General features: G+C 38.7%; 2 protein-coding genes across 3 annotated transcripts in view; both read right to left on the reverse strand.

Annotated features, from left to right (window-relative positions):
• LOC120482652 (cohesin subunit SA-2) overlaps positions 1-9,128 on the reverse strand; it is a 33,841-nt gene extending 24,713 nt beyond the window's left edge. Inside the window, exons 1-15 of the mRNA XM_039677189.2 lie at positions 8,981-9,128; positions 7,784-7,845; positions 7,594-7,678; positions 7,248-7,412; positions 7,030-7,126; positions 6,790-6,866; positions 6,637-6,708; positions 5,738-5,942; positions 4,983-5,134; positions 4,066-4,139; positions 3,863-3,986; positions 3,660-3,755; positions 2,619-2,698; positions 2,378-2,485; positions 2,143-2,260 (exon numbers count right to left, since the gene is read on the reverse strand). Of these exons, the coding sequence (XP_039533123.2) occupies positions 2,143-2,260; positions 2,378-2,485; positions 2,619-2,698; positions 3,660-3,755; positions 3,863-3,986; positions 4,066-4,139; positions 4,983-5,134; positions 5,738-5,942; positions 6,637-6,708; positions 6,790-6,866; positions 7,030-7,126; positions 7,248-7,412; positions 7,594-7,678; positions 7,784-7,824 (1,494 nt within the window). The 5' untranslated portion in view covers positions 7,825-7,845; positions 8,981-9,128. The remainder of the gene's footprint in view (positions 1-2,142; positions 2,261-2,377; positions 2,486-2,618; positions 2,699-3,659; positions 3,756-3,862; positions 3,987-4,065; positions 4,140-4,982; positions 5,135-5,737; positions 5,943-6,636; positions 6,709-6,789; positions 6,867-7,029; positions 7,127-7,247; positions 7,413-7,593; positions 7,679-7,783; positions 7,846-8,980) is intronic.
• Positions 9,129-9,459: 331 nt separating this feature from the next.
• On the reverse strand, positions 9,460-12,148 carry LOC120482940 (uncharacterized). 2 transcript variants are annotated; one of them, XM_089133151.1, is made up of 8 exons: positions 11,846-12,148; positions 11,638-11,756; positions 11,501-11,561; positions 11,333-11,400; positions 11,139-11,241; positions 10,410-10,528; positions 10,157-10,302; positions 9,460-10,084 (listed from the first exon to the last, which is right to left on the reverse strand). In XM_089133151.1, the coding sequence occupies exons 1-8, from the start codon at positions 11,907-11,909 to the stop codon at positions 9,979-9,981; spliced, it is 786 nt and encodes a 261-aa protein (XP_088989277.1). In that variant the 5' UTR covers positions 11,910-12,148; the 3' UTR covers positions 9,460-9,978. The 2 variants fall into 2 exon arrangements, with proteins under 2 accessions (XP_088989277.1, XP_039533634.2); XM_039677700.2 differs by having other exon boundaries at positions 11,501-11,555; positions 11,846-12,147.
• Between the last annotated feature and the right edge of the window lie 374 nt (positions 12,149-12,522).

Consider the following 12,522-nt stretch of genomic DNA (forward strand, 5'->3'; position numbering starts at 1 on the left):
TCGCTTGGCTGGACAACTCACTCACTTGAACTGGAGATGCAGCGCTCACTTGAAGAGGAGATGCAGCGCTCACTTGAAGAGGAGATTCAGCGCTCACTTGAAGAGGAGATTCAGCGCTCACTTGAAGAGGAGATTCAGCGCTCACTTGAAGAGGAGATTCAGCGCTCACTTGAAGAGGAGATTCAGCGCTCACTTGAAGAGGAGATTCAGCGCTCACTTGAAGAGGAGATTCAGCGCTCACTTGCAGAGGAGATTCAGCGCTCACTTGCAGAGGAGATTCAGCGCTCACTAGAAGAGGAGATTCAGCGCTCACTAGAAGAGGAGATTCAGCGCTCACTAGAAGAGGAGATTCAGCGCTCACTAGAAGAGGAGATTCAGCGCTCACTTGAAGAGGAGATTCAGCGCTCACTTGAAGAGGAGATTCAGCGCTCACTTGAAGAGGAGATTCAGCGCTCACTTGAAGAGGAGATTCAGCGCTCACTTGAAGAGGAGATTCAATTACTTGAACTGAAGACTCACTGGACAGACTGAATTCAACACTGGACACACTTGATTCACTCGGCTCAGCACTTGACTCACTTGACTCGGCACTCGATTCACTCAGCTCGGTATTTGACTCACTTGATTCACTCAGCTCGGCACTTGACTCACTCGAGTCGGCTGGCACGCGCTCAAACTCCGGTTCGACCCGCGACACCTCCGCTGTCTTAGAAACAGCACTTTTAACAGGGCCAGTGCGGGATACGGGCTCGAGGGGTCCGACATGATGAGTGGTTTTGGCAGGAACGATATGCTTAGAAGCGCCTCTGACGGTCCTTAAGGGAGGATCAAACAGTTTAGCGAGCTGAGGCTTATGCGGCGTGCGGAGTGAGTGAGAGAAATCCGCCGCATACGAACCTCCCCGGCGCAGGGAAAAGAGCAGTTCCTCGAGACCCTCCTTTTCTGCGGGGAGTTCAAAAGCCTTTCTGAACAGGGCGGTAAACACGTTGAAAGGAGGAAACGACATCCGACCTGGTTCCCAAAACGTGCCTGCCCACTCCAGAGCCTTTCCAGTCAACAGTGAGCAGATGAAAGAAACGCGGTCGATATCCGAGGCGTATAACTGGGGCTGATGACTCATGTACCAGCTGCACTGCTGCAGAAATCCTTCACACGCTTCAGGTGAGCCATTAAACTTCTCGGGAAACGGCGTACTGGAATTACTGCATGCGGTACTCACACTGGGTTGCGGTGGAACAGGTGCAGCGGGGGTTTGGGCTTGATTAGCCGCTGTGCTTGAGCTCTGCGGAGACCATGATTGCACGGAGCTAGCTAGTTCCTCGAGGAGAGAAGTTAGTCTCGTCATCTGAGAACTATGAGAGGCTAGCATTGAAGAGCGGGTCTTGACCACGGCGGATAGATGCAGAAAGTCTGCTGGATCCTCGTTTGGCGAAGTCTTCTGTAACGTACGGACAGAGACGGTCGGATCCATATGCAGCACTTTATTCAAACAAGCAGACATGAACACAGGCAAACACTTAAACAAAGGGGCAATCCAGAAACTCGTGGTCAAAACAGGCAAAGGTCGAGGCAGGCAGCACAGGTTCGTGAACAGTCCAGGAAACAGGCAAGGGTCAAGAGTCCAGGGAAACACGGAGACACAGAACAGGGAAGAACGCTCGGAATTGCACGCTTACAGTGTAACAAGACTTCGCAAGGGACACAGGGAAAACTCAGGCTTAAATAAGGAACTCAATAACCAATAATGAAACACAGCTGAACATAATGAAACACAAAGAGTCCAAGGGGAAACAAACATGGGGAGAGGGTGCCCTCTAGTGGCTCTCGAGGGCACCACGGCTGCTGATCGTCACATTTAGATTATGTATTTATATATATATATATATATATATATACAGAATTTAAGCGCAAATAGTTCTTAAATATATACATGCATGCATAGGTATTTATATACAAAATAATTATACACCGCACACACAAATATATTATGTAAACACAGACTTTTGGACGCGATTAATCACAATTAATTTTTGCACAGCCCTAGTTTATTTTGATTTAAATGTTTATAGCTCCATTCACTACTCACAATATGCTATTTTTAAGTTAAAAACACAAACAAAAACACACTTGGAGTTAACAAACCTCGCTTTCAGTGTGGAAGTGGATAAGGGATCGCACTCTGGTTAAGAGTAATTCTCTGTGTCTATCCTGATCGGAGGCTCCCTCTCTGGGCCTTGATAATTCAGGGTTACTTAGCAGCCTAAGAGCAAAGAAATTACAGTGTTACACCAAAATGTACATATATGTACATATGGAAGACAAATGGGGAGGCTTTAGTAGAATGACTCATAAGCAGTCAAAAACAATCAACACATACCTATTGTAGAGGAATTCACCCGCAGTGATAGCTAGAGGTCTGTGAGAGCAGTACACTAACTTGAAGACGTTCTTATGGTCATCAGGACTCAGAACATCCTCACAGGATCTGGCACAAAAGGGAATAATTTCAGCAATTACTCGAGGAACAGTCAGGAATATGCTTTGCAGAGAAGTGAAAGTTTGGATGATCACACTTTATGAGGAATAGTCAGCACGAGGAGCAAGGGGGAGATACTTACTGGGACATGACCATGAGCAATCTCACGGCCTGTATGGCCACTTCATGGTCTTTATCCAGAGTCAAAGAGATCATCCTCTCCTTCAACAGAAACAGCCGTCAATCGCTCATGTAAACACTTTAACTACCCGCTATGAGAGCAATCTCTCAAAAACCTACAATAGGACTTGAGTTAGAGACCCACGATGCACTTAAACGGGTCTTTAAATTACAGTTGTACTAATGTACTTGCTGTCATTATTGAGGGTATGGTGAGGGTGGGGTCCTGTGGGAAGCCATCAGGCCAGTGAGCCCAAGGCAAAACCTGAGGGGCTTTCTAGCCTGTCAATCAGCAATCCTGCCCTCCTGCTGGCCCACTATAGCTTCACTGGACCTGAACTTGCATACTGCCAAAAAAGCTTAGAGACTGCATCCATTTGAGAAGTTAGGGCAAAACAGCATGACTGCAAGAGTTTGAGGACAAACTTACAGCCAGTAAACAACTCTCCAACTTTATTTTTTTTTTACAGAAGTTACTCTCAGGAACAATTTGAGCTTAAAACGGTCACAGTGTCTTAACCGGTTATGTGATAAAATCGCAATACGGTCATGTTAATTTTAACTTTATCACTGGCAACAGCAACAAGCTTTTGTAAGTTGCTTGGTTTCACCACTCCAACATCCCTGATCTATTGGCTGTGATTGAAGCATGGTGTAGAGCATGTTTGTGGACAAATTGGCTAGAAACGTATTGTTATGGTGCCTCGTTAGGACATGATATGTATTCAGATTTTTGCACTTACACACCAGTCTATGCCATTTTGTAGTATAAACAGTATGAGTAGTGTTAACATTACAAAAGTGCACTTCTAATACCCAGATGATGCACTGAAGTGTGCAATGTTGGACTCTTCATTCACTCAGCTGTCACAGCTTTCATTGCATACAGGAGGACTTCCATGACAAAATAACCATAAAAAAACATACACTACACAGTTAAATAGTTGTGTATAGAGCATTATTTGTGCCACAACTAGTGTAAGAAAGTGGAAGCAGTTGTTACCTTAAACCGTATCGTAAAAAGGTCCATTTTGGAGCTACTTTGGTCCTGATAAAGTCCCTGCAGACCCAACACGCATTTCAGACGCACATCAGGTTGCTGCAGAATATACAACAAATAAAACGTGGTCAAAAATCAACTCAACTCATCAACAACAGTCGGAATAAGTAACTTTTCTTTAAACACTATACTACTGGGTCACCCACCTTGTCATGCATCATCCATCCCACATACTTCAGGTAGCTGTCGTTCAGAAACACAGAACTATACAGCTTCATCCACACCATCAGTTCCTCCATACAGATCGCTCTGATTTCAGGAATCACGTCTCTGAAATTCACCACACAGTGATATTGGTACAATGTTCAAAGGAAGTAAGGGCTATAAGTGTGGTTGAATTAAGGATTACCTGTATCTCTTCAGGAAGACTCCTTTGAAAATGGCATCCATCATGTTCTCAATTTCAAATTTCCTGTCTTGTAACTGAGGAATGAAAGTAATTCGTTCAGCCTGGTTCACATATTGTGTGTTCATATATTTTTTCCTGTATATCAATATTACCATTCAAACATTTGGGGTCAGTAGGAGTTTTTTTTTTTTTTTTTTAATTCACCAAAGATTCTAAATAAAAGGATTTACTGTTATTTGATCAAATAAATGAAGAGTTCAGATGCAAAAGCCTCTAAATGCCATTTGAAATTTTCTTCTTTAATGATGATTTTTATCAAACTTGTATATTTAAGTTCAGTGATTTCACTTAAATAACAATTAATAGGTAATTATCATTGCCATTTAAGTGAAATCACTGAACTTAAATATACAAGCTTGATAAAAATCATCATTAAAGAAGAAAATTTCAAATGGCATTTAGAGGCTTTTGCATCTGAACTCTTCAAATGCAGCCTTGGTGAGCATAAAACACTTCTTTCAAACACATTTACAATCCTACCAACACCAAACTTCTGAATGGTAGTATATACCATTTATATTTTTTTAATATTCCACCTACAGTATTAGTTACAAGTGGAGGTCTGGTGATTTAAAAAAAAAAACTTGGGTATCTTAAAAGTTATTTAAAGTGCAAATCATGTACTGTCTTTAGCAGACATTTGTATGACTGTTTGAATTGTATACTATGTCACTTACATCATTGAGTGTCGGTGTATAGTATACAATGCGATTCAAAACTTATCTATTGTTTTCATGTACTCACCAAACCCAAATTTTACTCACATTTGGACTTGGCGAGTGTCAGTTTTGGACCCTGACAATACTTCAGAAAGAACTATGTATAGAAATGTTGAACTCTTGTTGTCACAGTCTAACCTCACTGATCTTTCTCTGGATCCTGTCCAGCCGCTGAGAAGCCCGTTTGCTGGCCATCTTAGCCATCTCAACCTCATACAGCCGCTGACTGTTATCGACACTGACACTGAGGTTGAGAGCCACATTCACCAAAGCGCTGAGCAGCTTCACTGCTGCAGAGACACACACAACAGTGGCAAAACATCAGCATTCGGGATATGCGTGAACCAGCCCGGTCTCATCCCAAGGCGTCATATAGACCATTTCACAAGATATAAACAACACCGGTCCAGAAGCACTTCCTGTTTCAGTTTTTTAACACTACATAAAAGCTGGGATAAAATACAACCAACAGAACATTTAAAACTGAATCAAGAAGTTAAACAAACATCTTTAAGATGTTTTCTTTACATGTGAAATAAAGAAAACAGTTACAAACTGAAACAGGAAGTGCTTCTGGACCAGTGTTGTTTACATCTTGTGAAATGGTCTATAGGTGACGCGTTTGACATTGCGTCTTCATCCAATGCACATGGCACCCTTTAGCGCCAATATGAAACGCAGATATATATGGGCCAGAAGGCGCCTCCTAGTGGTCTAACCCTAATCCTACCCCAGACCTAAACCTACCCATAACCGAAGCGTGTTATATTGACGCTACAGGGTGCCATGTGCGTCAGATTTAGACGCAATGTCACTTATATGACACCCTAGGATGAGAATGCATTGGTGGTTCAGCCAGGTCTAGGGGAATTCATGTTCAGGGGGGAACTTACCTGCTAGCGTACAGGTGTGCCTGAAAGCGCGAACTCTGGAATCGGAGAGCTCTGTCAGCAGTGAAATGAGTGTGTTCAAGAGGTAGCCATCAAAGATGACAGAGTTCTGACACTGGGCCACTAGCACCGATACAAACTCACAGAAGTGTGAACGAAACCTCTTCCAGTACAGCCCGGACATGATGAGGGGATACTCACCACTGTCCTGAGGAGGATGAGGAGACATTTAGTTTTAAATTTAAAATAAGTTTGGAGTTAGTGAGATGTATTTAAAGCAGTAGTTCACTTTTAAAAAAACTTTTGCTGATAATTTACTCATCCCCATGTCATCCAAGATGTCCAATTAAGGTTTTTGATGAAAACATTCCAGGATTTTCTCCATATAATGCACTTCAATGGGAACCAAACGGTTCAAGGTCCAAATGAGAGTTTCAGTGCAGCTTCAAAGGGCTTTAAACGATTACAGACGATGAATAAGGGTCTTATCTAGGACCCTTCGAGTCATGAATTGAAAAAAGATTTTGATGAACGAGTTTGAACAGGAGAGTCATGAACGCTCATCACAGAACAGAGCAAGGCGAGCATTGTGCTTATAAAACTTTATTTTTTAAATGAGCGATCGTTTCACTAGATAAGACCCTTATTCATCGTCTGTAATCGTTTAAAGCCCCTTGAAGCTGCACTGAAACTCTCATTTGGACCTTGAACCGTTTGGTTCCCATTGAAGTCCATTATATGGAGAAAATCCTGGAATGTTTTCATCAAAAACCTTAATTTCTTTTCGACTGAAGAAAGAATGACATGGACATCTTGGATGACATGGGGATGAGTAAATTATCAGCAAAAGTTTTTTAAAAGCGAACTACTCCTTCGAAGAAATGAATACTCTTAAACCGTACCATGTCAAGAGGCCACGTGACAGTTAAAATCCACGGAAATGCAAGGAACTTCTTAAATTGTAAACCTGTGTCCTATGATTACATAAAGGCATCAGTAAGAGCAAAGAACATGGGAAAGCATTCAATGAGGATGGAGTATTCTGAATGACTAACCTCATCCAGATCTTCCACCATTTTACTCATGACGTCAGTACCCTGTTTGCTCTGAAACATCTCTGCTGTGACCATCCCTACAAAACACACATAGCATTCACATCCTGAACTATGGTATTTGTTAGATACAAGCCACAAAAAACGAAACAACTAAAAATTAACCAATACCATCAAAATTGTCCATTTTAGACGTCAATAGTATTTTAAAAAAAATGCTATTATGAAAGAGAGCACAGTTGCCTTTGCATCCTGAACACTGGATAAAGAAGCTGATGAGATCGAGCAGTGCTGTGTCTCTGTCGACGGTGTACGCATCAATCCAGTCATCCACCACAGCCTTGCACAAAACAGACCAAACATCCATGTAACACAGATTTGTTTAAACTTATATGATCTAAATAGAATTTTGTGACCTCCCAAATATTTATCTGTAACAGGGGTGATCTAGATGGATGTACCTGCATGGCGCTCCTGCCCATGCTGACCACCTCAAACAGGGTGACGGCTTCCACATCTCCATTTTTGAGCTGTTCGTTCTCTGCTCTGCCCAGGCTGCCATTACTGCTCTTTGAACGCTTTCGCTTGGCATTTTCAGAGCATTCCCGGGCTTTCCTCTTTCCTCTCTGCACACAACAAAAAATAATACCAGATTACAGCTGATCTTACAGTTTACCTCAAAGGAAATTGTCTGTGCTATAATGAAAGTCTATGAGATGTAACATGTTGTAAGGTTGTTGTTGTTGTTTTTTTTTTTTTTGTGTGTGTGTGTTTCAGTTTTTGAGAGAAAGGAGTGGTATCTCTTACCACAGTCTTCTGTCTGTTTTCATTTCTCTCACTTGAGACGTGAAGCACCGATGCACAGGAAGAGACGTCGACTACTGAGTTCTTTCTGAAAACAGGATGCACAGGCAGTTGTTACTATGTACACATAGCACACCGTAAATATATAATGTAATTTTGAAAATAATGCAGAGGTAATTTTCATGTGTCTCACTTTTGCACCGATCTGGACAGTAAAGTTGGCTCTGCTATCATCTCGCATCAACTGATGCTCTTCTGAATTACAACAAAATAAAAATAATTATAGAAGTGAGTATCACAAAGTACTTCAATGTTCCTATATCACTGACAATAATGTTGCACACTAATATTTGTTACACACTAATCATAAAATATAAGAACAAAAATGTTGTTATATGCAATTTGTAATAAAATGCAACATCATGCATCTAGAAAGAAAAATATCATATATCTTTGCATTTTATTTACACAGTTCAGTTTTGTATTTATATAAAACAAATGAGATTAAATACAATTGCAGTACATACAACAGAATTAAATACAAATACAGTGAACCTGTGAACCTTTTGAATTTGTAAATTTATTTTACTTATTATATTTAATGATTATATACACTATAGTTTAACAATGTTATGATCACTTAAACACTCTCTTTTAATACATTTAAAATAGTTATTTTTCAGGACAAAATTAGTGTTAATACAGTAACAGATTTAATCTCAACCTTTTAACTATCATTGTTAATATAAAGCAATATTTGAAAGCCCCTAATACGATAATATCTGGAACTGTTAATGTCTGATGACAAAGCTAACTGCTTTCATGTTTGTTTTATATCACAGAAGCTAAAAAAAATAAACAAACACGAGCTCTTGCCGCGAATTTCCTTGATTTTTACAACAATCAACAGAAAATCGTTCATTTACATTAGTAAATGCAAACGTTCAATTTGTTTGTCAAAATATTTCCAAAACGTTTTACTTCGATTTTCATTGATACGGACATGAACATAAACTCGGAAGACACACAAAAGGAATTAGGTGACATAGCGACCTCTTCTTGAATGCCATTGGCTGAGATGCACGTCAACAAAACAAAACCAAAATACTGATTGGCTAGTTTGAGTGTCAATCAAAAATCTCTCATTCCTCTGTTACTGTGTCATTTCTATAACAAAAGCCTGAAATGAGAAGAACCTGCAGTTTCATTCATCTGAATGTTTGAACGGTGCAAACCGTTGCTGTCAGGTTAAAAACACACTTTGCATGCCATAAGGTTTATTACTTAAACCAATAAGCAACGAAAAGATAATCGGGAGATTAGCGTCTGTTAATATCTCTGTTTATTATATCACGATAATTATGCAAACACGCAAATCGATGAATCTTACCAGTGACAGCCGTCATCTGGATTGGAAGATCAATGTAAACTGTCTGCACTAATAGATTGGGCTACTTCCAGTTCTTCGTAGCCGCGCGCACGTCAACGAGAGAGCGCTGTAGGCTACGTCTGACGTCAACCCATAAAGAGGTAGGCTAGGCCATATATTATATATTACATAACTTCAGCATATAATATTAGTAATAACTTGATTTAAACAGCCAGCAATTTTCATAAACTGCTTAAATTTATGTTATGTTCATTTATGTTTAATTTATTTATAATTCTATACAGTATTCTTCTAAAGTGATAACTATGAATAAAATGCATTTTGAATAAATATGTAAATATGTAATAAAACAGTCTAATATATAATAAATTGAGAAATTCAGAAGGTTCACAGCTACAGTACAGATTGATTCTGCATATATATATATTTATGTATATTTTCTTTTTTTTTTTTTTACTGTTAACCAATAGGCCTATATCCACTTATCATGGTCACCTTGTTTGAGTTTATTTGTGTCAATGACCAGGCTATACACTATACATTATATGAAATCTATACATTATATGAAATCACACATGTAATAAATGCTGATGAACACTGCTTGCACTCATCAATGGGAAGAACATGTGCAACAGTCACTTCAAGTATACAGATGAATTATAAAAAAAATAAAAAATAAATAAATAAATAAAAAACTTTTTTTAAAGAAAGAATATGAAAACTCATGAAAACTCACGAAGCAAACAATAAAAAAAAAAAATATCCAAGAAAGGTACAATAAATTACTCAGAAGTGATATTCGGAATGTTAACTTATATGACAACAATGTTTCATCATGGTCTTAAAAATAGATTTGTATAACATTGTTTATCACAGTCTTATGTGTGGTAGGAGATGAACAAAATCAAGTGACACTCAAAATGATCATTTTTCGAGAGAATCCCTTTTATTCTGTGACTCTTCCTCGCCATCCACTTGAGGCACTGTGGATCCAGTGGTTAGGAGAGGTTAGAGCCAGGTTCCTTGAACGGATTGAACTCTTCGCTGAGCTCTTCTGAGAGTGTCAGTACCGTTGATATAATGTTTTGTGTTATCTCTGACACCCTGTGAAAAGTAAATCCATTACTTATGCATGATTACTCTCTTCTGATTCTAACAAATGGAATCAAAACTCACCAGCTCAATAGATGTGCTGGCAACTGAGGATCCAGCTTGGACCCGTCCTCTTTCGAAAGAGACATTTTCAACTGCTTGAAATTGGCCTCAATATCCTTTCTTATGATGGAGAATGGCAAGATGTCTTTGAAAGACTTTAGCACTTGCTGTAACAGAGACCAAAAAAAATGAATGTTGTCCAGAATCAAACATTTTTATGCTTTTTATGTATAGATAATATTAAGTGAATGAAGATTAAGTCAAACAAACTCACATAAATTGCTGATAGCTGATGTGCGATGTACTTATGACTCCCCAGATGCTTCACATCTTCATTTACCTGCTGACTGAGAACCAGCAGCTGGTTCAGCCTTCCAATATAAGGAAAATAAGCTGGAAAGTAGAAACATTTTAATCAACGTGATTAATGGGCTTTGCGTCATTAAAGAACACTATTTTATACAAATATATAAATAAAATCTGAGATTCTAGCACTTTTTAAATATGCATGTTTGTTAATTTTAATATAAATGTGGTATACATGTATCCAGTTTGTAAAAGAATGCTAAAAACTATAGCAAATTACTTTTCTGAAGCATGCTATGTATTATGTTGTCTTATTAGTATTATTATTATTATGTTTTAACTTTTTTTTGTTATGCATTTTATGTATGGCCTACTAATTTTATTTGTGTAATATATTGAAATGGATGTTATTTTTTTATCTTACTTTATAGTAATTATGGTATTGTACTCATGTGAAGTACTTGGTACTTATTGTAATGTTTTTTTTTTTAAATTGTAGAACACCAGAAGCTGCATTTCTTGTATAAAAGGTGAAATACAAATAAAGTGTATTATTATATATTAGGCTATTATATTGTTATTATAAAGTTTATAGACTATTATTATAGTCTCAACCATTGGGTGGTGAATGTTACAGTACTCACGCATTCCAAAATAATGACCATTCTAGCCAATTATTCTACTTCTTTGGTCTCACCATCTGAAAGAGATTTTCCCAGCGTGTCAATAGGCCTTCCGTGTATCATATAAACTTCCACTCGAGGCAATATAGCGAATAAATTTATAACATCCAAATATTCCTAAAGAAATGGAAATAAATGGGAACATATTATCCAAAAATTATAATTGAGTTTAAAAGAGGAATGGTTAATTGGTAATTAGTTAGCCTACCTCAAGCTGAAGCACCGGTTCAGACGAATTTTCAAGACACAGGTTCATCTGATTTATTATCTCAGCCCCTATTGACACAACCAGATTCAGAGGTTGTACATGTGATACTAATTATACTAATAGGCTACAGTAAAGTTATTATTGTCACCATTATAGTTTTAAGCTTACCATGTCTCTTAAAACTTTCAGACTCCTCGGGACTAGAGTCCTGTTTAAGATTCTCCTGAAACGGCAAATGTAGATTAGATGTTTGAATGTTGAGACAAACACATAGCCTACATGCAGCATCAGTGTAAGTGTCTCACCTGATGGACCTGAGCTCTGATCAACAGATCCAGCTGGCTGCAGAGACACAGCATCTCCAGTGCCACCTGCTCACTGCTCAGGAGAATGGGCATCAAGGGCTTCTTCACACACACCTCAACTGTAAACAACGAGAAAGAAAGCATGTGTTCATATTCAATCAGATGATCATTTCATTAAACAACATTTTATTGAAGAGATAGGCATTACCTTTGAAATGTGAACGATAAGAACAAGGTTTGCAAAGCGGATCCGTCAGACTCACAGCTGCCATTGTCACCGTATAATCGCACCAGTGACATATATGTATATGACTAATACTCAATGTATTAGTTTATTTTATCCATTAAGGGCGTTTGTTATGGCAAAGGGGCATTTAAGCGGTCCTCCTCTCTCCATTGTTTTCATTCATTCACACCGCGGCATGAGATGTCAAATAAAAGGCGTGGCCAAAACGACGAGAACCCACCGAAATGTGCCGGTGTTCGGTGAATCTGCAGTGATAACTGCCGTAGAAATAGAATAAAGTGGCTGGAATAGTCAGTTTATGACACAAGTGTCGGAATGGGCGGGCTTAGTGGCCCAGGCTGAGTCGAAATTAAAAATACATACAGTTTGACGTTGTGTATTTTCAGTTCATATGCTTTGATGTTTCTTAGTTGTATTATTTAGGAAGATTTAAATTTCTATAGACCGCTAGTGAAGCAGAACGTAATTGAAATGTCACGAGGAACCGGTGACTTTTTTCCGGGTGGTGACGTGCATAGTTTTCAACCGCCTAATTTTTTAACCCCCATGGTTAATTTCTCATTCATTAGTCACTTTATATCTAGGCTGTAATGTAATGTAATAAAAACAATAAAAAAAAATGTAATAAAACGTCATCG

This window comes from Pimephales promelas, chromosome 7 (genome assembly GCF_988280905.1).
Source record: "Pimephales promelas chromosome 7, fPimPro1.hap1.1, whole genome shotgun sequence".
NCBI classification, from domain to species: Eukaryota; Metazoa; Chordata; class Actinopteri; order Cypriniformes; family Leuciscidae; genus Pimephales; species Pimephales promelas.

Bases quoted from the DNA above. Each gene is read 5' to 3' on its own strand.
- LOC120482940 (XM_089133151.1), bottom strand. From the start codon at position 11,909: ATGGCAGCTGTGAGTCTGACGGATCCGCTTTGCAAACCTTGTTCTTAT. The intron at 11,757-11,845 runs GTAATGCCTATC...CGTTGTTTACAG, and splicing joins TTATCGTTCACATTTCAAAG to TTGAGGTGTGTGTGAAGAAG. The intron at 11,242-11,332 runs GTAGGCTAACTA...CCATTTCTTTAG, and splicing joins AACCGGTGCTTCAGCTTGAG to GAATATTTGGATGTTATAAA.